The sequence below is a fragment of the Littorina saxatilis genome, linkage group LG7 (assembly GCF_037325665.1).
Source record: "Littorina saxatilis isolate snail1 linkage group LG7, US_GU_Lsax_2.0, whole genome shotgun sequence".
In the NCBI taxonomy this organism is placed as follows: domain Eukaryota; kingdom Metazoa; phylum Mollusca; class Gastropoda; order Littorinimorpha; family Littorinidae; genus Littorina; species Littorina saxatilis.
The window spans coordinates 39,614,831-39,636,827 of NC_090251.1; the positions used below are offsets into that span (position 1 = coordinate 39,614,831).

Below are 21,997 nucleotides of genomic sequence, written 5' to 3' on the forward strand. Positions count from 1 at the left end.
CAATCAATTTGATTGAAAAATGAGGGTGTGACAGTGCCGCCTCAACTTTTACAAAAAGCCGGATATGACGTCATCAAAGACATTTATCGAAACAATATTTTTAAAAAATCCGGGGATATCATACCCAGAAACTCTCATGTCAAATTTCATAAAGATCGGTCCAGTAGTTTACTCTCAATCGCTCTACACACACACACGCACATACACACACACACACAGACACACATACACCACGACCCTCGTCTCGATTCCCCCTCTATGTTAAAACATTTAGTCAAAACTTGACTAAATGTAAAAACACCAGTTGCTAGCTCAAGCATTTAAAGCAGCGGTATAAACAGCCAAGAAATGTACATCAGACGATAAAGAAAAGTGTAAATCTGAAGACAGTAAGTGCACTTCACGGTATATATAGTCCTCAAAAGCCAACGAAAAGTTTTCGTTGAAGAGTTGTATTAATTGATTTCCTTATCGTTCACGCATGTTTCTCCTTCCTCTCAGCATGTCGCCCTTCTGTGTCATATGTGGGTGCAGTAGTGTATATAATTTGAGTCAAGTAGTGTAATGAACAGCATTCTGCGTCTACTAGTATAATGCACAATCGTTCACATAGTTGCTGTCGAGACTATTTTTCGCCGTTCTATCGAAATGTCACATCTGTGGTAGATACAGATTCGCACGAGTAATGCGGAATCGTCTATATTTCGTGAAATATTAGTTTCCGTTTCGCTTGACCTAGCTCTTTATACTCGTATTATGAAGGAACAATCTTGTCCAGCCTGACTGCCGTCAATCTGACGTACTTTTCTCCCTGTCTAAACCAACTTGTATAAGTCATCCGCTGTTGTTAGCGTATACGTCCATTATGTATCACAGTACCAATGCTGTGCTAACGTGGTGTCAACAATCTCGTTTCATGGGAGTCTCATCTTGAAATCGTTTTTAATATTCCGTTGTTGTGAAACTAAAGTCTAGTATCGTGTCAATGACTTGGTGTAAAAACCTCTGTCCATGAGCGTCTTGTCTTGAAATCTTTACATTCCGCTGTTGTAAAACGAGTACAACAATGTCAGCTGTGTATTTAAGTGTTGTAGATACCTCCCCCCCTTTCATGAGGATCTTGTATTGTAATATTTCTGAGTATTCAGTTGTTTTGAACAAAAACCACGTCTATTCTCCATGCTTTGTCAATGTGGCGTAGAAACCCACTTTTATGGGAATCTTGTATTGTATTCTTCTTCAAAATTACATTTTTGTGAGCAACTCACACGTACACAGGGCCGGACTAGGCTAAGAGGAGGGGGGGGGGGTTGCCAGTGGTGGGCCAGGGGGATATTCCCCCTGGCGGGGTCAAGGGGCAGAGCCCCTTGTGGGGGTCAGGGGGCAAGGCCCCCTGAAGCTGATGGGTAGGTCATATTCTGAGATAGGAAAATGGTCGCTCCTTGCATGAAACGGCATAAAATAAACAATAATAAAAAATGTTTTAAATAAGTGAGGTACATGTTTAGGCTAGGGGGGGTGTTGCGCAACCCCCATAACCCCCCCCCCCCCCCCCGGTAGTCCGGCCCTGGTACACTTGTGTTTTTTGCACGAGCGGGTGTTTACGTGTGTGACCGTTTTTACCCCGCCATTTAGGCAGGTATTGTGTACATCATTGTCTACACAAGGTTGTGAAAAGTGCCGTCTATGAGTGTCTTGTCTTGAAATCTTCAATATTCCGTTGTTGTGCAAAATGCATGTCTATCACGAATAACACTTTCTATAGGTTGGTATACAGAACGCCGCGTCAACTTGGGGTCTTATCGTGGAATCTTCAAAATTCCGCTGTCGTGAAAACATGGCATTGTATACGACAATGCGCGTCTTGTCTTGAAATCTTTAATATGCCGTTGCTGTTGAAATCTTGTATTTCTTATTACAACGTGTATAGGCTGGTGTAGAATGTGCCGTCTATGGGTGTTCTGTCTTGAAACCTTTAAACACAATTCTGTTCTTCTGAAAGCATTTTATTGTGTATAGCAATGCATATTCTGTGGCATAGAAACCGCCGTCTTCAAGTGTCTTTCGTGAAGTCTTCAATATTCTGTCGCTGTGAAAAATATTTTTTTATGAAAATCACTGTATGTATGCTGGTGTAGAGACCGCCGTTTGCGGGCGTCTTGTGTTGAAATCTTGTTCTCCGTGATTGTGGTCTGTTTCTCATTACTTATCACAACGTTTATAAGCTGATGTAGAAAACGCCCTCTTTGGGCGTCTTGTCATGAAATCTTCAATATTCCGTTGTTGTGGAAAATGTTTATCATAAATATATATTTGTCTGTAAACTGGCGTGGTGACCGCCGTCTGCGGGAATTGGAATCTTGTTCTCCTTGATTGTGGTCTTGTTCTTTATGAATGTTCCAGACTCACCAGACAGGCTAACAATGAAAATGTCCTAGCTGTTGAGTACAAGCCCGTTGAAAGTCAGAGAAAAGTCTTCTATTGATCTCTCACCCTCTTAAATAAAGAATGATCTTATCTTATCTACTTATTGGTTATGTTCCCTGATGTGATTGATCCTACTACGGCTATGAGGAAATCGTCTGACATACCCATGGCGCAGAATATCCCTTGTGGTATGTGCAGTACTGTTCGCGATATTAATTAAGGTCATGCTTATCGTACCTGCGGGTTATTGTTATAGTACCGGTGGTGCAAATCCAGTGACCTGGTGGTATTTATTGAAGACCCAGTCTCTTGATTCGTACCTTTCTAAGGAAAATAACAACATTGTGTGGTGTCTATTGTTGCTACCATCTGGTAGTATAAAAATACTATATGGTAGAACCATATTGGCACAATGCAAGGTGCAAATAGCAGTGCTCTGGGATATCATTCTTGTGACGCAGATGATTTTTTTCTTAAGTGGTACGGAACCATTAACTCTCCTTTATTTCTTTCAGTCTGTTGTGAGTTTAATTATGTTCTAGGTTTTGAATACTTGATAATAACCATTCCCTCTTCACTTGCTATGCATTTGAAGTTTTCGTCTCGAAAGGTTTCTGGGTTTAGGACGGGTTTTTTTCTTTCCAGGACTGCATCAGCATGTATAGCTGAAATCATTACTACGCATGTCTGGATGCAAACGAGGCGCACTTCCGGTTCCAGTCACCACCCTGACCGTTTCCTCCACGGGCATTTCGTCTTTGAGTCGTAAAAATGTCTCCTTGAAGACTGCATGCTCCTCCAAAGGACAGAAGGCAGCCGTGTTGACAAGATAACAGCCCTCGGTCGACCTTTCATCATCCCTTTGAAATCTTTTCACGGCAGACACGAAACGAAATGCTTGATGAGCGTCGTTCACGCCATTCTGCAGTAGAGTGCTCCTTGATTTGATCGGCAGCGGTTCTCCGTGATGGTTGGAATTCGATTCACGAGCGACTTGCGTGCTCGGGCGCTTTGATCCACTCGGTTCTGGTACTTTAAAGCCCTTCTTTCTGCTGGTTCTCCCTCTGGAAAGAGCTTCTCGACAGTTCGCGGTAACCGCAGGCGTGAGTGTGCGCCGACTCAAGTGCGTAACATCAACACTCTCCAGCACACAGGTGGATGCGGAGAAGTAGTAGGGAAGAAAGAGGGCGAGCAACAGGGCAAGAAAATAAAGCACGCGCGTTACGGGGTCGGTCGTCGGACCGCCGCCGATGGTGGTGGACGTCGCAGCGTTGCAGTAGTTGAAGTCGCAGAAGCAGTAGAGGGCGGAGAAGTTGAGGTCGGGATTGAACCAGCGGTGGCAGCCGTTGCTGTCGTTGAGGCCTGGCAAGGCCCCTATAGGGTAGCAGCTCCGAATGATACCGATCCAGCCATCTGCACACACAGAGAAAGAGTAGAGGATGCTTACACATTGGTGGATATTTGTATGAAGGATTAAGATAGGCCTTTTTCTGAAATACCAGAAAGAAAACAATCAACCACTAACAGCTACTGGTTCTCGTTTTGCACTGAACATAGAAACGGGACTCATTGGCTGTGTTTGATTTGCCCCCGAAATACAAGGAAAAGTGTACCCGAACTGAAGTCGGAATATTATTCCCAGGACAGAAAATCCACGTCTCATTTGGATTGTGGTGTGACATTACAGATAAAATCCAGAAACCAAAATCTCATTCCTGGGAGCGACAAAGGACTCTCTTTACCTGCGAACACTTCAACAGTCTTTGCTTTTCCGCCTGTTTGTCAAATACCTTTGCAGTTTATTTGGTTTTCTTCAGCCTCTTCATCCCCGCACCCCCTACCCCGTAAAAAAATAAAAAAATTAAATAGCCTGATTGGGGAAAACAGTCCCGTGAACCCTTAGTTAATGGCTTCTTCCTACTTGCCATTACTTTAGCCGCACCAGTTTCTAAAATGTCAAGCATGGTCGCTGACTTTGATACAACTTTGAAATGAAATAGCCAAGTCACCACCGGCACGGTTGGCCTAGTGGTAAGGCGTCCGCCCCGTGATCGGGAGGTCGTGGGTTCGAACCCCGGCCGGGTCATACCTAAGACTTTAAAATTGGCAATCTAGTGGCTGCTCCGCCTGGCGTCTGGCATTATGGGGTTAGTGCTAGGACTGGTTGGTCCGGTGTCAGAATAATGTGACTGGGGGAGACATGAAGCCTGTGCTGCGACTTTTATCTTGTGTGTGGCGCACGTTATATGTCAAAGCAGCACCGCCCTGATATGGCCCTTCGTGGTCGGCTGGGCGTTAAGCAAACAAACAAACAAACCAAGTCACCCATAAAAGATGTTCAGGTTTGTATGGGTTACTAAAGAGTGAATACTCTTGCTTTTATTGAGGCAAACATCCCCACGTGATATTATGGGCTAGTCAATAGCGAAGGTGTGTGTCTCCACACGTGGAAAAGTAGCATATGGGAAAGTTGCCTCAGTAAAAGCAATAGTATTCACTCTTTCTCAACCCCTACAAACCCGACAGAGTTATTTTGGAACATTTTCTATTAGGCCTAAACAAAAATAGGTGTGGTTACGGTAACCCGACCTACCCTATTTTTAGAGGCCGACCCTATAACTTTTTATTACATTTGTCAACAACAACAAAAAACAAAAAACAAAACAAAACGAGTGCAGAAAACGCAATGAAAGCGAAATCGCCCGAGTCGCACACTTATTTCCCTGTCAAGTAGGTTTAATTTGTACACATTAGAAAAAAAAGTTTAAAAAAAAAAGTGATTGCCTACCTTCCTACCCTATTTGTTTTGGCTATGTTACCGTAACCACACCTATTTTTTTTGGCCTTAGATGACTTGGCTATTTTAGTTTTAGTCGAATCAAAGTCAGCGAACGAACATGCTAGACATTTTATAAACTGGTGCGGCCAAAGTAATGGCAAGTAGGATGAAGCCAATAACTAAGGGTTCTCCGGCATACTACATAGACAGCTGAGAAATTTAGAGTTTTACGCCCTGACGTAGGGGCATGTAAAACGGGAAAACTCCGTCTTTGTATTTTCCGGATTTCGTCTATTGCCTGTATGTCTTCTTCTTCTTCTTCTTCTTCGTTCATGGGCTGAAACTCCCACGTCCACTCATGTCTTTGCATGAGTGAATTTTTACGTGTATGACCGTTTTTGCCCCGCCATTCAGGCAGCATACGCCGATTTCGGGGGAAGCATGCTGGGTATTTTCGTGTTTCTATGACCCACCGAGCTCTGACATGGATTACATGATCTTGTCCGTGCGTTCTTGGTCTTGTGCTTGCGTGTACACACGAAGGGGGATAAGGCACTAGCAGGTCTGCACATAAGTTGACCTGGGAGATCGGAAAAATCTCCACCCTGAACCCACCAGGCGGCCGCGGCCGGGATTCGAACTCACGACCTTCCGATTAAGAGGCCGACGTCTTACCACCCGGCCACAGCGCCCGTCCATTGCCTGTATGGATCGAGCATTCCAGTGTACCTTCGTTCGGGTCTTGTTCCTGCTTGCCACATTTGTTACGTCCATTGTTCTCGTCGCACTGGATGGCATCAAACTGGTAGGCCTTGAAATTCTCTCCGCACGCTGACGTCTTGCTGTTGTCGCAAATGTAGCACATCATGGCACAGCCTGCAACACACGTAGAACGCCAGGTGTTATCGCATGTTGTATATTTCATTCATTTAAATGCATTCATTCATTCTTTCGCCGCACATGTAGCACATGATGGCACGTACAGCCTGCAACACAGGTAGAACGCCAGGTTTTATTGCATGTTGTATATTTCATTCATTTATAATACATTCATTCATTCTTTCTTTCATTCATTCATTCCATCAATCTTTCGCCGCACATGTAGCACACGATTGCACAGCCTGCAACACACGTAGAATGCCAGGTGTAGCATGTATTGATTTGATTGATTGATGATGGCACGTACAGCCTGCAACACACGTAGAACGCCAGGTGTTATCGCATGTTGTATATTTCATTCTCTTAAATGCATTCATTCATTCTTTCACCGCACATGTAGCACATGATGGCACGTACAGCCTGCAACACACGTAGAACGCCAGGTGTTATCGCATGTTGTATATTTCATTCATTTATGCATTCATTCATTCTTTCACCGCACATGTAGCACATGATGGCACGTACAGCCTGCAACACACGTAGAACGCCAGGTTTTATTGCATGTTGTATATTTCATTCATTTATAATCTACATTCATTCATTCTTTCTTTCATTCATTCATTCCATCAATCTTTCGCCGCACATGTAGCACACGATTGCACAGCCTGCAACACACGTAGAATGCCAGGTGTTATGGCATGTTGTATATTTCATTCATTCATTCATTCATCCATTCATTCAATCTTTCGCCGTACATGGAGAGAGAGAGAAAATGAGAGAGAGAGAGAGAGAGAGAGAGAGAGAGAGAGAGAGAGAGAGAGAGAGAGAGAGAGAGAGAGAGAGAGAGAGAGAGAGAGAGAGAGAGAGAGAGAGAGAGAGAGAGAGAGAGAGAGAGAATACGAAAGTTTACGAATACGATAGTTTAATTGCTACAGGCCATCGACCCCTTGCAATGGGGGCATTACATAATATCACGCACGATGGATGTACTGTACAAAAACGGGTGGAAAACCAAACTCGGAATTACTATCTACTTGGCCACATCTAAGTCGAAAGTGTCTTTAGTCTGAGACCAATGTCAATGTAATCGATCGCGTTGCCGGATAACCGCGTTGCTGCGTTTTAGCCGACACAACGCAGAGACATATAGGGGCCTACAGCGTTTCTCCAGTCTCGAGGTATGTTCGTATAAGACGCACATAGTCATGCAAGTTTTTGAGAAGTTGCCCAATTTCTTCTTTGAAGAGAGAGAGAGAGAGAGAGAGAGAGAGAGAGAGAGAGAGAGAGAGAGAGAGAGAGAGAGAGAGAGAGAGAGAGAGAGAGAGAGAGCAAGAGAGAGAGAGGGAGAGAAAGAGAGAGAGAGAGAGAGTCAAGTCAAGTCAAGTCAAGTATTTTATTGTTATGGGCCCAGAGGGCTTAGAAACAAAGATAAAAAAAGGTAACAAATCAGACAGTTAATATATGTATACAAATTGAGCGGACAAATACAACAATACTATACAACCAAAATAAATTGGCAATATACCCTTCCATACATACAAACAAAAAGAAAAGAAAAACAGGTTTAACACAATCAGATAAGAAATCAGACAGATAATATGTATACATTAAGCGGACAACGATAATATACAGCCGAAATAAATTGGCAATACCATTATGCCATGCATCTTTTGTAAAAACACAAAACAAAACAAAAGCATGTATTACATACATATACATACCAAGAGAGAGAGAGAGACAGAGAGAGAGAGAGAGTGACAGAGAGACAGAGACAGAGAGGAAAGAAAGTGCTCTGCTATGACATCCAGGGGACACAAGTCGCACAATTTACGGTCAATAAAAAGCCACATGCGAGAAAAATAGAAGAATTTTATCCAAGCAACAACAACAACTAAACAAGTCGCGTAAGGCGAAATAACAACATGTGTGACCCTCCACCACGGAATGAGTCGTATGTCACCTCGCGCGGTTCTGCGCTAGGCTGAACATAAGTCCGGGGGTGTCTGGATATAGCTCAGTTGGTAGCGCGCTGGATTTGTATTCAGTTGGCCGCTGTCAGCGTGAGTTCGATCCCAGGTTCGGCGGAAATTTATTTCAGAGTCAACTTTGTGTGCAGACTCTCTTCGGTGTCCGAACTCCCCCCCCCGTGTACACTACATTGGGTGTGCACGTTAAAGATCCCACGATTGACAAAAGGGTCTTTCCTGGCAAAATTGCTTAGGCACAGTTAATAATTGTCTACCTATACCCGTGTGACTTGGAATAATAGGCCGTGAAAGGTAAATATGCGCCGAAATGGCTGCAATTACTGGCCGTATAAAATTTCATCTCACACGGCATCACTGCAGAGCGCCTAGAACTGTACCCACGGAATATGCGCGATATAAGCGTCATTGATTGATTGATTGATTGGTTACAGGTCACCTTAGTCATAGGCTTATAACTCAAACAGTTTTTGCTCTTTTCTTAAACGGTTTTCACCACCATTAAAAACTCTTTAGGAAAATATGAAAATCATGCAAAGATGACATGCGACTCATTCCGTGGTGGAGGGTCACATTTAGTCAAGCTGTCGAACTCACAGAATGAAACTGAACGCACTGCATTTTTCACCAAGACCACATACTCGTAGTTTCGTCAGTCCACCGCTCGTGGCAAAGGCAGTGAACTTGACAAGCCATGCAGAATAGTGCGGTAGTGGTCGCGCTGAGCAGGATAACACGCTTTTCTGTATGTCTATTCTTTTTAGCTTACTGAGTTTGTTTTTAATCCAAACATCATATCTATATGTTTTTGGAATCAGGGACCGACAAGGAATAAGATGAAATTGTTTTTAAACCGATTTCGGAAAATTAATTTTAATCATAATTTTTATATTTTTAATTTTCAGAGCTTGTTTGTAATCCAAATAAAACATATGTATATGTTTTTGGAATCAGAAAATGACGAAAAATTAGATGAAATTATTTTTAGATCGTTTAATAAAAAAATTATTTTAATTACAAGTTTCCGATTTTTAATGACCAAACTAATTAATTAGTTTTTAAGCCACCAAGCTGAAATGCAATACCAAAGTCCGGCCTTCGTCGAAGATTGCTTTGCCAAAATGTCAATCAATTTGATTGAAAAATGAGGGTGTGACAGTGCCGCCTCAACTTTTACAAAAAGCCGGATATGACGTCATCAAAGGTATTTATTGAAAAAATGGGAACAAAAGTCCGGGGATATCATTCCCAGGAACTCTCATGTCAAATTTCATAAAGATCGGTCCAGTAGTTTAGTCTGAATCGCTCTACACACACACACGCACAGACAGACACAGACACACACACACACACACACACACACACACACACACACACACACAAACACACACACATACACACACACACACACATACTCACACTCACCACGACCCTCGTCTTGATTCCCCCTCTATGTTAAAACATTTAGTCAAAACCTGACTAAATGTAACAAGTCGCGTAAGGCGAAAATACAATATTTAGTCAAGTAGCTGTCGAACTCACAGAATGAAACTGAACGCAATGCCATTTTTCAGCAAGACCGTATACTCGTAGCATCGTCAGTCCACCGCTCATGGCAAAGGCAGTGAAATTGACAAGAAGAGCGGGGTAGTAGTTGCGCTAAGAAGGATAGCACGCTTTTCTGTACCTCTCTTTGTTTTAACTTTCTGAGCGTGTTTTTAATCCAAACATATCATATCTATATGTTTTTTGGAATGAGGAACCGACAAGGAATAAGATGAAAGTGTTTTTAAATTGATTTCGACAATTTAATTTTGATAATAAGTTTTATATATTTATTTTTCAGAGCTTGTTTTTAATCCGAATATAACATATTTATATGTTTTTGGAATCAGCAAATGATGGAGAATAAGATAAACGTAAATTTGGATCGTTTTATAAATTTTTATTTTTTTTTACAATTTTCAGATTTTTAATGACCAAAGTCATTAATTAATTTTTAAGCCACCAAGCTGAAATGCAATACCGAAGTCCGGGCTTCGTCGAAGATTACTTGACCAAAATTTCAACCAATTTGGTTGAAAAATGAGGGCGTGACAGTGCCGCCTCAACTTTCACGAAAAGCCGGATATGACGTCATCAAAGACATTTATCAAAAAAATGAAAAAAACGTTCGGGGATTTCATACCCAGGAACTCTCATGTCAAATTTCATAAAGATCGGTCCAGTAGTTTAGTCTGAATCGCTCTACACACACACACACACACACAGACACACAGACACACACACACACACACACACACACACACGCACATACACCACGACCCTCGTTTCGATTCCCCCTCGATGTTAAAACATTTAGTCAAAACTTGACTAAATGTAAAAACACACAGCTAAACATGCAAGTAAGTTACCGACCCTAATTGATTTGTCCTTGTCATCAAAAACTAACTTTTTTGTTAGGGGGGGGGGGGGGGGGGGGAGCTTATCGTTATAATCTTTACAGACACGTCGAAGGTATTGAAAGCATTAAAGGAAGAAAAATAAGGACAACAGAAGTATGCCAAGACAAAGGACTGACGGTGAAGATGCGGACGCGAATTATAAATAACACCTCCTCGAAAACATTTATTTGTTAGGAAAAAGCTGAAGATGGCGATATCAAACGTTGTCAGTGTTGTGAGCATACATTCAATGAACCATTCTCGTGACTTACAGATTTCATTACAAAGAAGTTATGAAAGTAAAAACTCCCATATCCTTGTTGGAAACAACCTCGAAGACGGATTTACGCGACGCTCTAAATCTCTCCCGAAGACCAAGTAATCTCTGAACTCAAAAAAGAGACAAATTACTTGCAGGGAAAATAAGGTCGTTTCAACCATACACAGACAGGGATAAACAGAAATCTCTCAGATGGCAACTCTTTAGCAAAACAACCGTTGCGTCGCCTGGGAACCGAGCCCACGTCATAGCCCTTCAGAAGCGTGCTTGAAAAACTGCACTGAATTGCATTTTCGTCTTCAGTCTCTCTGACTCTCTTAGTCGCAAAGTCTGGCCACAAAAGGTGACTCGGTTTGACTACCGAATCACGACTGGTAAAAAGCTTCTGACTGAATCAGGTCGGCCAGATTTGATTTGGGCGGTAGGAATAATGACAGTAAACGACGTCTCCTTCCCTCGCACAGTCAAAGAAATTGCACGTGAGTCCCAGCGTTAGTAATCTGACTTTTAGATGCCTGTACGTAATTTTCTCCTTTGTTCGTCTGCGTCGATGTATGGTATCTTTAGGTCTGTTGTTATGGGTCCGACAATGACTGGGGGTAGAAAAACGTGGCGGTGGGGTTGGGGGGGGGGGGGGGGGGGGGGAGGAGAGAGGGAAGAGGGTCAAGGAAGGAGGGGTGAAAAGAGACAGGATGTATGGTATTTTCAGGACTGTTGTTATGGGTCCGACAATGACTAGGGGTAGAAAAATGTGGTGGGGTGGGGGGTGGGGAGGAGGGAGGGCGGTGGGGAAAGGGAGGATGGTCCACGAAGTAGGGGCGTAGGCAGACAGGGGATGTGAAGATCTATGGTATTTTTAGGTCTGTTTTTACGGGCCTGACAATGACCGGGGGGGGGGGGGGAAGGGGGGGTAGAAAAAAGTGGGGGCTTAGGGAACAGGAAGGGAGAGTCATCATGGGGAACTTGGGATGTGAAGATGCAACTATTGACGCACTGTGGACTTTATAGTCATCTCTGTTTCTAAACCCTCTTTTAAAAAGGGCCAACACACATACCAATGAAGCAACAAACAGATGACTGACAGCAAGATGCCTTCATCTACCCACACTCTAAAAAAGAACTGAACAAATTTTGAACACATGTCTGTGACAAGTCTTTAAACTCTTTTTGACAGTGTACATCGTTCTGCTGGTAAAAGTAACACACATATTGTCCACTAGTGTTCACGTAACAAACACATAGTTTTTACAAGTGTTCTTTTGAACACTATGTGTTAATTATGTGCGCCACTTTCGCTTGTAGAACTATGAACTATGCCACAAAGTGTTCAAAACTTGTCACAGAAGTGTGTTCAAAATGTCTTAAGTTCTGTTCCGAGTGTGGGTAGATGAGGGCATCTAGCTGTCATCTATTTGTTGCTTAATTATTGCTCAAGAGAAGTAGATTTTTGAAGGCCCTTTTTAAAAGAGGGTTTAGAAACAGAAATGGATATAAAGTCGAGAGTGGTGTGGAATTGAGGGTAGAGGGGTGTGGATGGAAGCGGTGAGTGTTTGTAGTATTCAGGTCAACCGATGTACAGAGCGTTTATTCACGATTTGGGAAGATGCTTTGTCTTTCTGTTTCTCTCAGCGTGTCTGTGTGTCTGTGTGCCAATGTATCGTTGTTTTTGTTTGTTGTTGGTTTGTCTGTCTGTCTGTCTGTCTGTCTGTCTGTCTGTCTGTCTGTCTGTCTGTCTGTCTATCTATCTGTCTGTCTGTCTTTCTGTCTGTCTCTTTCTCTCTCACCCTTCTCTCTCTCTCTTTCTCTCTCTCTTTTTCTCTCTCTCTCTTTCTCTCTCTCTCTCTCTCTCTCTCTCTCTCTCTCTCTCTCTCTCTCTCTCTCTCTCTCTCTCTCTCTCTCTCTCTCTCTCAAGGGCGAGGGCTGGTTGAAAAGAAGCTCGTTTATATTGCTTATGCCACAACCCTCGTAAAATAACATTTGATTTTATTTGATTTGATTGATCTCTCTCTCTCTCTCTCTCTCTCTCTCTCTCTCTCTCTCTCTCTCTCTCTCTCTCTCTCTCTCTCTCTCTCTCAGTCTGTCTCTGTCTTTCTGTTTGTCTCTCTGACTCTCTCTGTCTTTCGGTCTCGATCTCTATCTCTCCCTCTTTTCTCTCTCTCTCGGTCTCCTTCTGTCTCTCACTCTCCCCCACTCTCTACCCCCCCCCCCCCTCCCACTGAGTTGTTTTCCTCTCGTTTTATACTCTTAGCCCTTTCAACGCCTTCTTTTAGCACCTCTTTTTCATCTGCACGTTAGATTTCAAGACATTTATTTCAAGTGGGGTAAAAGCTTTGGATGCACGCATGCCAGCCATCTATTTGGTTTACTGAGTTGCCTCCCCTGAGGGAGCTGCATTAGACACAGTCAGAAACGGTTTCCGAAACACATAGAAACTGCTCTCGAGGGTTTGATACTTAAACTTTTGATGAGGGTGAAAACTTGAGTGCTGAAGAATTAAACAAACGATGACACGAAGAAGATTCAAAAAGCGGAGCACGATTTGTAAAGTTTGTAAGGCAGAATTAGTGAGGTAGATAATGATGAATGGATGGATGGAATAGTGGCTGGGCTGATGGATGTGCATAGATTAATGGATGGATTGATTGATAGATTGATACATGGGTGGATATATGGATGGATGGATTGAATGATTGATTTACTGATTGATTGATTGATAGATTGAATGATTGTTCTTGAACACAATAATATATCTAAATGTTTGATTAATGAAATGGTTATTTTTTTGTTCGTTTTGTTTTTGCTGATTTGATTAATCGACGCTCAGTGGCTTTTTGTTAACGTTTTGTGCCCAAAGCGTGCATGACATTAATATAACTGACAAGTAAAAATCGCATATTTCTCTTGACCGCTTCTTGCTTACGTTTTTGAGCATCTTCAGTTTGCACGTGCAAACTTTGCCCCAAGAGCTGAGAGAGGCATTTGACTGTTTGTCAGACACACATGGTTATCATCGTGACCCCAATTTTCTCTCTCTGGTGTTAAACATGGTATTGATCTACTTCGCTGTGCTTTGTTTTTGTTCTATTTCTTTCTGTCTCTTTCTTTTTATTAACGTGCTTCTTCTCTCTGCCTGCCTGCCTGCCTTTGTGTTTGTCTGTCTGTTTGTCTGTCTCTCCCCCCCCCCCCTCTCTCTCTCTTTCCGAACATCCAGCCAAACACAACATACGAACAACGACAACACGAACAACAACGCCACTTCCAACAACAACAACAACAACAACAACAACAACAACAACAACAACAACAACAACAACAACATCCGCTAACAGATTTAAAGACAACAGCATAACACTAATTTTAATCGATTGGATTAAATTGAGACATTTCCTACCAGAGAAAAAAATCTCCCGGGAGCAAATCACAATGGCCGAACACAAAGATTGCAATGTGTGAAAAGTTCTTGAAATCGCTAAATCCTTTTCCTTGGTTAGAAGTCTGAAGTTATGATACAAGATGCAAGGGGTCGTGTAAATCAGTAGGAGACAGCGTGTTTATAGTTCTCTCTGATGTGACAATTTCTTGATGTACTTTCAACTTAATCTGTTTTTATTTCTTTGTCTCTGTCGCTGTCTCTTCCTCTCTCTTTTTTTCTCTCAGTCTGTCTGCCTGTCTGTATATTATATCTCTGTCTGTCTCTCTGCCTCTCTCTTCTCTCTTTCTTTCTCTCCTGCTTTCTCACTCTCTCTTGTTCGTTCGATCGCTCGCTCTTTGTCTGTGTCTTCCCCGCGATTTTAAAAGCGTCTTCCTCTTTAGAAATAACAACTTGTGAGCTCGTATGGTGGTGTCAGCGCTTTTTCACTGAATCTTGCACATTCCAATCACCCAGAAAACGAGAGAGAGAGAGAGAGAGAGAGAGAGAGAGAGAGAGAGAGAGAGAGAGAGAGAGAGAGAGAGAGAGACAGACAGACAGACAGACAGACAGACAGACCTAGACAGACAGACAGACAGACAGACAGACAGACAGAGAGATAGACAGAGATTGACAGACAACATAGTTAGGTACAAACCTTGTGTTGTCATTTCTTTCATAAACATACGTGTATTTTACTGGTATCCGAGGATTTTGAAGCCTGTGTTATTACCAATGATACATTTCCCCCAGCACACGCTGATACATGCAATGAACGATTGTTGTTTTACGTTCTCCGTGCAATATTAACAGGTGAGCTACTTTGGTTTTTACATAATGGATTTTTTCTCCATCTTTATTAAAAAAAATCACTTCGGCTCTTTCCGTTAACACATTGCTGGAGTCTAACCCTTGACAAATATTGATGACATTTTTCTTTAAGATCAAGGAGAGCCAAGGCAACAGATAAACGGGCGGACGGACTTACAGACGGACGGACGAACGGGCGGGCGGTTAGCACACACAGACATACAGACAGCCACACAGACAGCCACACAGACAGACAGATCGAGAGACACAGATACAGACACACAGACAGCCGCACATACAGACAGACACTATGATGACAGACAGACAGACAGACAGACAGACAGGCGTAGATGTGAAAGACAATGACAGAGATGGGCAGACTGGCACACAGACAGACAGACAGCATAGACTGAGACAGAAAATAACAGAGGCAGACAGATAGATCGACGATTGAGGGGAAATCTACTTTTCTGCAGAAAATCCGTTGATTCGATTGCTTCATTGCACAAACAAAAAGAAAACTCTGCGCAACCAGGAACAAAACGATAATAACTGAAGACACCTCAGAGCAGCCTCGACCCTCATACCATCTCGGCCCCAAAGGCACACTTCCGGCGTCTCGGCCCCAAAGGCACACTTCCGGCGGCAGTCAATCTCAGCAGACTTACCCTATCTAATCCCGAACAGCCACAAATTATCTCGCCAATTCTCGCGAGAGTTCACGCGTGACGTTACCAGCGCCTTGACCAAGACTATAAAACAAAAGCGATGGAAGTGAGCTAGAGGCAGTACACGCATGCGCACAACACGTTGTTGATGCATTTTTATTTTGAACATTAAGTGGCTACGTACATTTTCTGCTGAATATCTGAGAGATCTTTCCTTCCGGTAAAACGATCATGCACCTTGATACCTTGATACAGACGGATCTGCTGCGGCACATATTTATGAGGGGCCTGGGAGGAAGTTCTCACTAACATCAACCCAGCGCGTCCCCGGGTGGGGGATAGGGGAACGGTCTTCAGATATGGAGATCAGCCGCTTGCGGCCGCGGACCAAACTGGCGGTGTTTCCTACCAGGGCGAAGTGGGGTAGCAGACGGCACTGCCACCCTCTTTGAAATGCTCCATCGTCCATTGCCGGAACTCATCTAATGCGATTAAGGGCACATTAAAACCCTAGCTCCGGGTGGCCGGGATCCCGGCAAATCCTTCCCCCTGTGCTCTCAGGGTAGGACGTACGGGCCATGAGCTAAGGCCAAAAAAAAAGTCTGTTTACGGTAACATAGGCACAAAAAAATAGGGTCGGTAGGTCGGGATTTTTTTTTTAAAAGTTATTTTGCCAAAAAACAAAGACTCCCCCCCCCCCCCTCCAAATGCCCCCAAAAAAGTCTAGGGTCGCGCGAAAAAATAGGGTCGGTCGGGATACCGTAAACAGCCCTTTTTTTTTTGCCTAAGGGTGAGGTAACCCCGACAGAAAACCTCGAATGCTGAAGACGGAGGACCCGGGCCGCACGGCGCATTTTAACAAACCACGGGTACACGCGCTTACGCAAATGATGACAAGAAGGAAGAAATGCGAACACCAAGAAGAAGAAGAAGACTAACATCAATACCGCTTGTACGTTTGGTGAATAGGAACGACTGAACGGGTTGGCTTTGTTTAAAATGCGTTGTTAAACATCTTCTATTCTACATATGGAACTGTTATTCGTCATCATTGTCGTCGTCATCATTGTCGTTGTCGTCGTCATCATCACCGGCATCGTCATCATCACCGTCATCATCAGCATCAGCATCATCATCATCATCATCATCATCATCATCATCATCATCGTCGTCCTCCTCCTCCTCCTCCTCCTCCTCCTCCTCATCATCATCATCATCATCATCATCATCATCAATCATCCATCATCATCTTGAAATGGAAAAGAGGTGGCACAGAAGTTGAGTTTACCCGCGGCAGTTTGACGCTGAGCTCGCAATGCCAGTGTTTAAAATCCGTCGCCAAGACAACAGCGCTATAAACAACACTGTTGTTATCTTCTAGCTCGTTTAACGACGGTCGAGAGAGGCCTTAACAAGCCATAATGGGGCCAGAGGACATTTACCAACCATGTTGTCACACAAATTGCACCAGGCATGCAAAAAAACCATGAACAGTTGAAGAGATCATGCAGGGGTTACTACAATTAGACGAAGAAGAAAACAAAAGAAACAAACAAGTCGCGTAAGGCGAAAATACAATATTTAGTCAAGTAGCTGTCGAACTCACAGAATGAAACTGAACGCAATGCCATTTTTCAGCAAGACCGTATACTCGTAGCATCGTCAGTCCACCGCTCATGGCAAAGGCAGTGAAATTGACAAGAAGAGCGGGGTAGCAGTTGCGCTAAGAAGGATAGCACGCTTTTCTGTACCTCTCTTTGTTTTAACTTTCTGAGCGTGTTTTTAATCCAAACATATCATATCTATATGTTTTTGGAATCAGGAACCGACAAGGAATAAGATGAAAGTGTTTTTAAATTGATTTGGACAATTTAATTTTGATAATAATTTTTATATATTTAATTTTCAGAGCTTGTTTTTAATCCGAATATAACATATTTATATGTTTTTGGAATCAGCAAATGATGGAGAATAAGATAAACGTAAATTTGGATCGTTTTATAAATTTTTATTTTTTTTTACAATTTTCAGATTTTTAATGACCAAAGTCATCAATTAATTTTTAAGCCACCAAGATGAAATGCAATACCGAAGTCCGGGCTTCGTCGAAGATTACTTGACCAAAATTTCAACCAATTTGGTTGAAAAATGAGGGCGTGACAGTGCCGTCTCAACTTTCACGAAAAGCCGGATATGACGTCATCAAAGACATTTATCAAAAAATGAAAAAAACGTTCGGGGATTTCATACCCAGGAACTCTTATGTCAAATTTCATAAAGATCGGTCCAGTAGTTTAGTCTGAATCGCTCTACACACACACACAGACACACACACGCACACACGCACATACACAACGACACTCGTTTCGATTCCCCCTCGATGTTAAAATATTTAGTCAAAACTTGACTAAATATAAAAAGAAGAAGGAACGAAAGAAATAAAGAAAGGAAGAAAAAAAAAATAACAAAACTAGGACAGGTAAAAAAGAGGAGGAAAAAGCAAGAAACTAAAATGAAATAAAGAAGAGACACAAAAAGGCACTCCGACATCAAATGTTTCAGTAATAACGCTAAAAGGGCTTTAACATATTAAAACAAGTCGCGTAAGGCGAAAATACAATATTTAGTCAAGTAGCTGTCGAACTCACAGAATGAAACTGAACGCAATGCCATTTTTCAGCAAGACCGTATACTCGTAGCATCGTCAGTCCACCGCTCATGGCAAAGGCAGTGAAATTGACAAGAAGAGCGGGGTAGTAGTTGCGCTAAGAAGGATAGCACGCTTTTCTGTACCTCTCTTTGTTTTAACTTTCTGAGCGTGTTTTTAATCCAAACATATCATATCTATATGTTTTTGGAATCAGGAACCGACAAGGAATAAGATGAAAGTGTTTTTAAATTGATTTGGACAATTTAATTTTGATAATAATTTTTATATATTTAATTTTCAGAGCTTGTTTTTAATCCGAATATAACATATTTATATGTTTTTGGAATCAGCAAATGATGGAGAATAAGATAAACGTAAATTTGGATCGTTTTATAAATTTTTTATTTTTTTTTACAATTTTCAGATTTTTAATGACCAAAGTCATCAATTAATTTTTAAGCCACCAAGCTGAAATGCAATACCGAAGTCCGGGCTTCGTCGAAAATTACTTGACCAAAATTTCAACCAATTTGGTTGAAAAATGAGGGCGTGACAGTGCCGCCTCAACTTTCACGAAAAGCCGGATATGACGTCATAAAAGACATTTATCAAAAAAATGAAAAAAAACCGTTCGGGGATTTCATACCCAGGAACTCTCATGTCAAATTTCATAAAGATCGGTCCAGTAGTTTAGTCTGAATCACTCTACACACACACACAGACACACACACACACACACACACACACACACACACGCACATACACCACGACCCTCGTTTCGATTCCCCCTCGATGTTAAAATATTTAGTCAAAACTTGACTAAATATAAACAAGTCGCGTAAGGCGAAAATACAATATTTAGTCAAGTAGCTGTCGAACTCACAGAATGAAACTGAACGCAATGCCATTTTACTCGAAGCATCGTCAGGCCACCGCTCATGGTAAAGGCAGTGAAATTGACAAGAAGAGCGGGGTAGTAGTTGCGCTAAGAAGGATAGCACGCTTTTCTGTACCTCTCTTTGTTCTAACTTTCTGAGCGTGTTTTTAATCCAAACATATCATATCTATATGTTTTTGGAATCAGGAACCGACAAGGAATAAGATGAAAGTGTTTTCAAATTGATTTGGACAATTTAATTTTGATAATAATTTTTATATATTTAATTTTCAGAGCTTGTTTTTAATCCGAATATAAGATATTTATATGTTTTTGGAATCAGCAAATGATGGAGAATAAGATCAATGTAAATTTGGATCGTTTTATAAATTTTTATTTTTTTTTACAATTTTCCGATTTTTAATGACCAAAGTCATTAATTAGTTTTTAAGTCACCAAGCTGAAATGCAATACCGAACCCCGGGCTTCGTCGAAGATTACTTGACCAAAATTTCAACCAATTTGGTTGAAAAATGAGGGCGTGACAGTGCCGCCTCAACTTTCACGAAAAGCCGGATATGACGTCATCAAAGACATTTATCAAAAAAATGAAAAAAACGTTCGGGGATTTCATACCCAGGAACTCTCATGTCAAATTTCATAAAGATCGGTCCAGTAGTTTAGTCTGAATCGCTCTACACACACACACACACACACACACACACGCACGCACGCACGCACAAACACCACGACCCTCGTTTCGATTCCCCCTCGATGTTAAAATATTTAGTCAAAACTTGACTAAATATAAAACAAGTCGCGTAAGGCGAAAATACAATATTTAGTCAAGTAGCTGTCGAACTCACAGAATGAAACTGAACGCAACGCAGCAAGACCGTATACTCGTAGCATCGTCACTCCACCGCCCGTGGCAAAGGCAGTGCACGTGGAATTGACAAGAAGAGCGGGGTATTCGTTGCGCTGAGAAGGATTGCACGCTTTTCTGTACCTCTCTTTGTTTTAACTTTCTGAGCGTGTTTTTAATCCAAACATATCATATCTATATATTTTTGGAATCAGGAACCGACAAGGAATAAGATGAAAGTGTTTTTAAATTGATTTCGAAAAAAAAATTTTGATAATAATTTTTATATATTTAATTTTCAGAGCTTGTTTTTAATCCGAATATAACATATTTATATGTTTTTGGAATCAGCAAATGATGGAGAATAAGATAAACGTAAATTTGGATCGTTTTATAAATTTTTATTTCTTTTTACAATTTTCAGATTTTTAATGACCAAAGTCATTAATTAATTTTTAAGCCACCAAGCTGAAATGCAATACCGAACCCCGGGCTTCGTCGAAGAGTACTTGACCAAAATTTCAACCAATTTGGTTGAAAAATGAGGGCGTGACAGTGCCGCCTCAACTTTCACGAAAAGCCGGATGTGACGTCATCAAAGACATTTATCAAAAAAATGAAAAAAACGTTCGGGGATTTCATACCCAGGAACTCTCATGTCAAATTTCATAAAGATCGGTCCAGTAGTTTAGTCTGAATCGCTCTACACACACACACACACACAGACACACACACGCACACACACACGCACATACACCACGACCCTCGTTTCGATTCCCCCTCGATGTTAAAATATTTAGTCAAAACTTGACTAAATATAACAAGTCGCGTAAGGCGAAAATACAATATTTAGTCAAGTAGCTGTCGAACTCACAGAATGAAACGCAATGCCATTTTACTCGTAGCATCGTCAGGCCACCGCTCATGGCAAAGGCAGTGAAATTGACAAGAAGAGCGGGGTAGTAGTTGCGCTAAGAAGGATAGCACGCTTTTCTGTACCTCTCTTTGTTTTAACTTTCTGAGCGTGTTTTTAATCCAAACATATCATATCTATATGTTTTGGGAATCAGGAACCGACAAGGAATAAGATGAAAGTGTTTTTAAATTGATTTGGACAATTTAATTTTGATAATAATTTTTATATATTTAATTTTCAGAGCTTGTTTTTAATCCGAATATAACATATTTATATGTTTTTGGAATCAGCAAATGATGGAGAATAAGATAAACGTAAATTTGGATCGTTTTATAAATTTTTATTTTTTTTTACAATTTTCAGATTTTTAATGACCAAAGTCATTAATTAATTTTTAAGCCACCAAGCTGAAATGCAATACCGAACCCCGGGCTTCGTCGAAGAGTACTTGACCAAAATTTCAACCAATTTGGTTGAAAAATGAGGGCGTGACAGTGCCGCCTCAACTTTCACGAAAAGCCGGATATGACGTCATCAAAGACATTTATCAAAAAAATGAAAAAAACGTTCGGGGATTTCATACCCAGGAACTCTCATGTCAAATTTCATAAAGATCGGTCCAGTAGTTTAGTCTGAATCGCTCTACACACACACACACACACACACGCACGCACACACACACATACGCACATACACCACGACCCTCGTTTCGATTCCCCCTCGATGTTAAAATATTTAGTCAAAACTTGACTAAATATAAAAAAAAGAAGTTACCAAACAGTTTCAATTTTGTGCATGCTTTCCTGTTTACACCTTTTCACGGTCTTCTCCGGAAAGCCTTAATGTTGCTTCTGTTTTTGTTACATTTAGTCAAGTTTTGACTAAATGTTTTAACGTAGAGGGGGGAATCGAGACGAGGGTGTGGTGTGTGTCTGTGCGTGTGTGTGTGTGTTTGTGTGTGTGTGTGTGTGTGTGTGTGTGTGTGTGTCTGTCTGTGTGTGTGTAGAG

General features: G+C 41.7%; 1 protein-coding gene across 1 annotated transcript in view; it reads right to left on the reverse strand.

The window, feature by feature from the left end:
- Nucleotides 1-1,563: 1,563 nt before the first annotated feature.
- Nucleotides 1,564-21,997, reverse strand: part of LOC138971437 (uncharacterized) — a 55,351-nt gene continuing 34,917 nt past the window's right edge. The window contains exons 2-3 of the mRNA XM_070344167.1: nt 5,936-6,082; nt 1,564-3,840 (exon numbers count right to left, since the gene is read on the reverse strand). Of these exons, the coding sequence (XP_070200268.1) occupies nt 3,080-3,840; nt 5,936-6,082 (908 nt within the window). The 3' untranslated portion in view covers nt 1,564-3,079. The remainder of the gene's footprint in view (nt 3,841-5,935; nt 6,083-21,997) is intronic.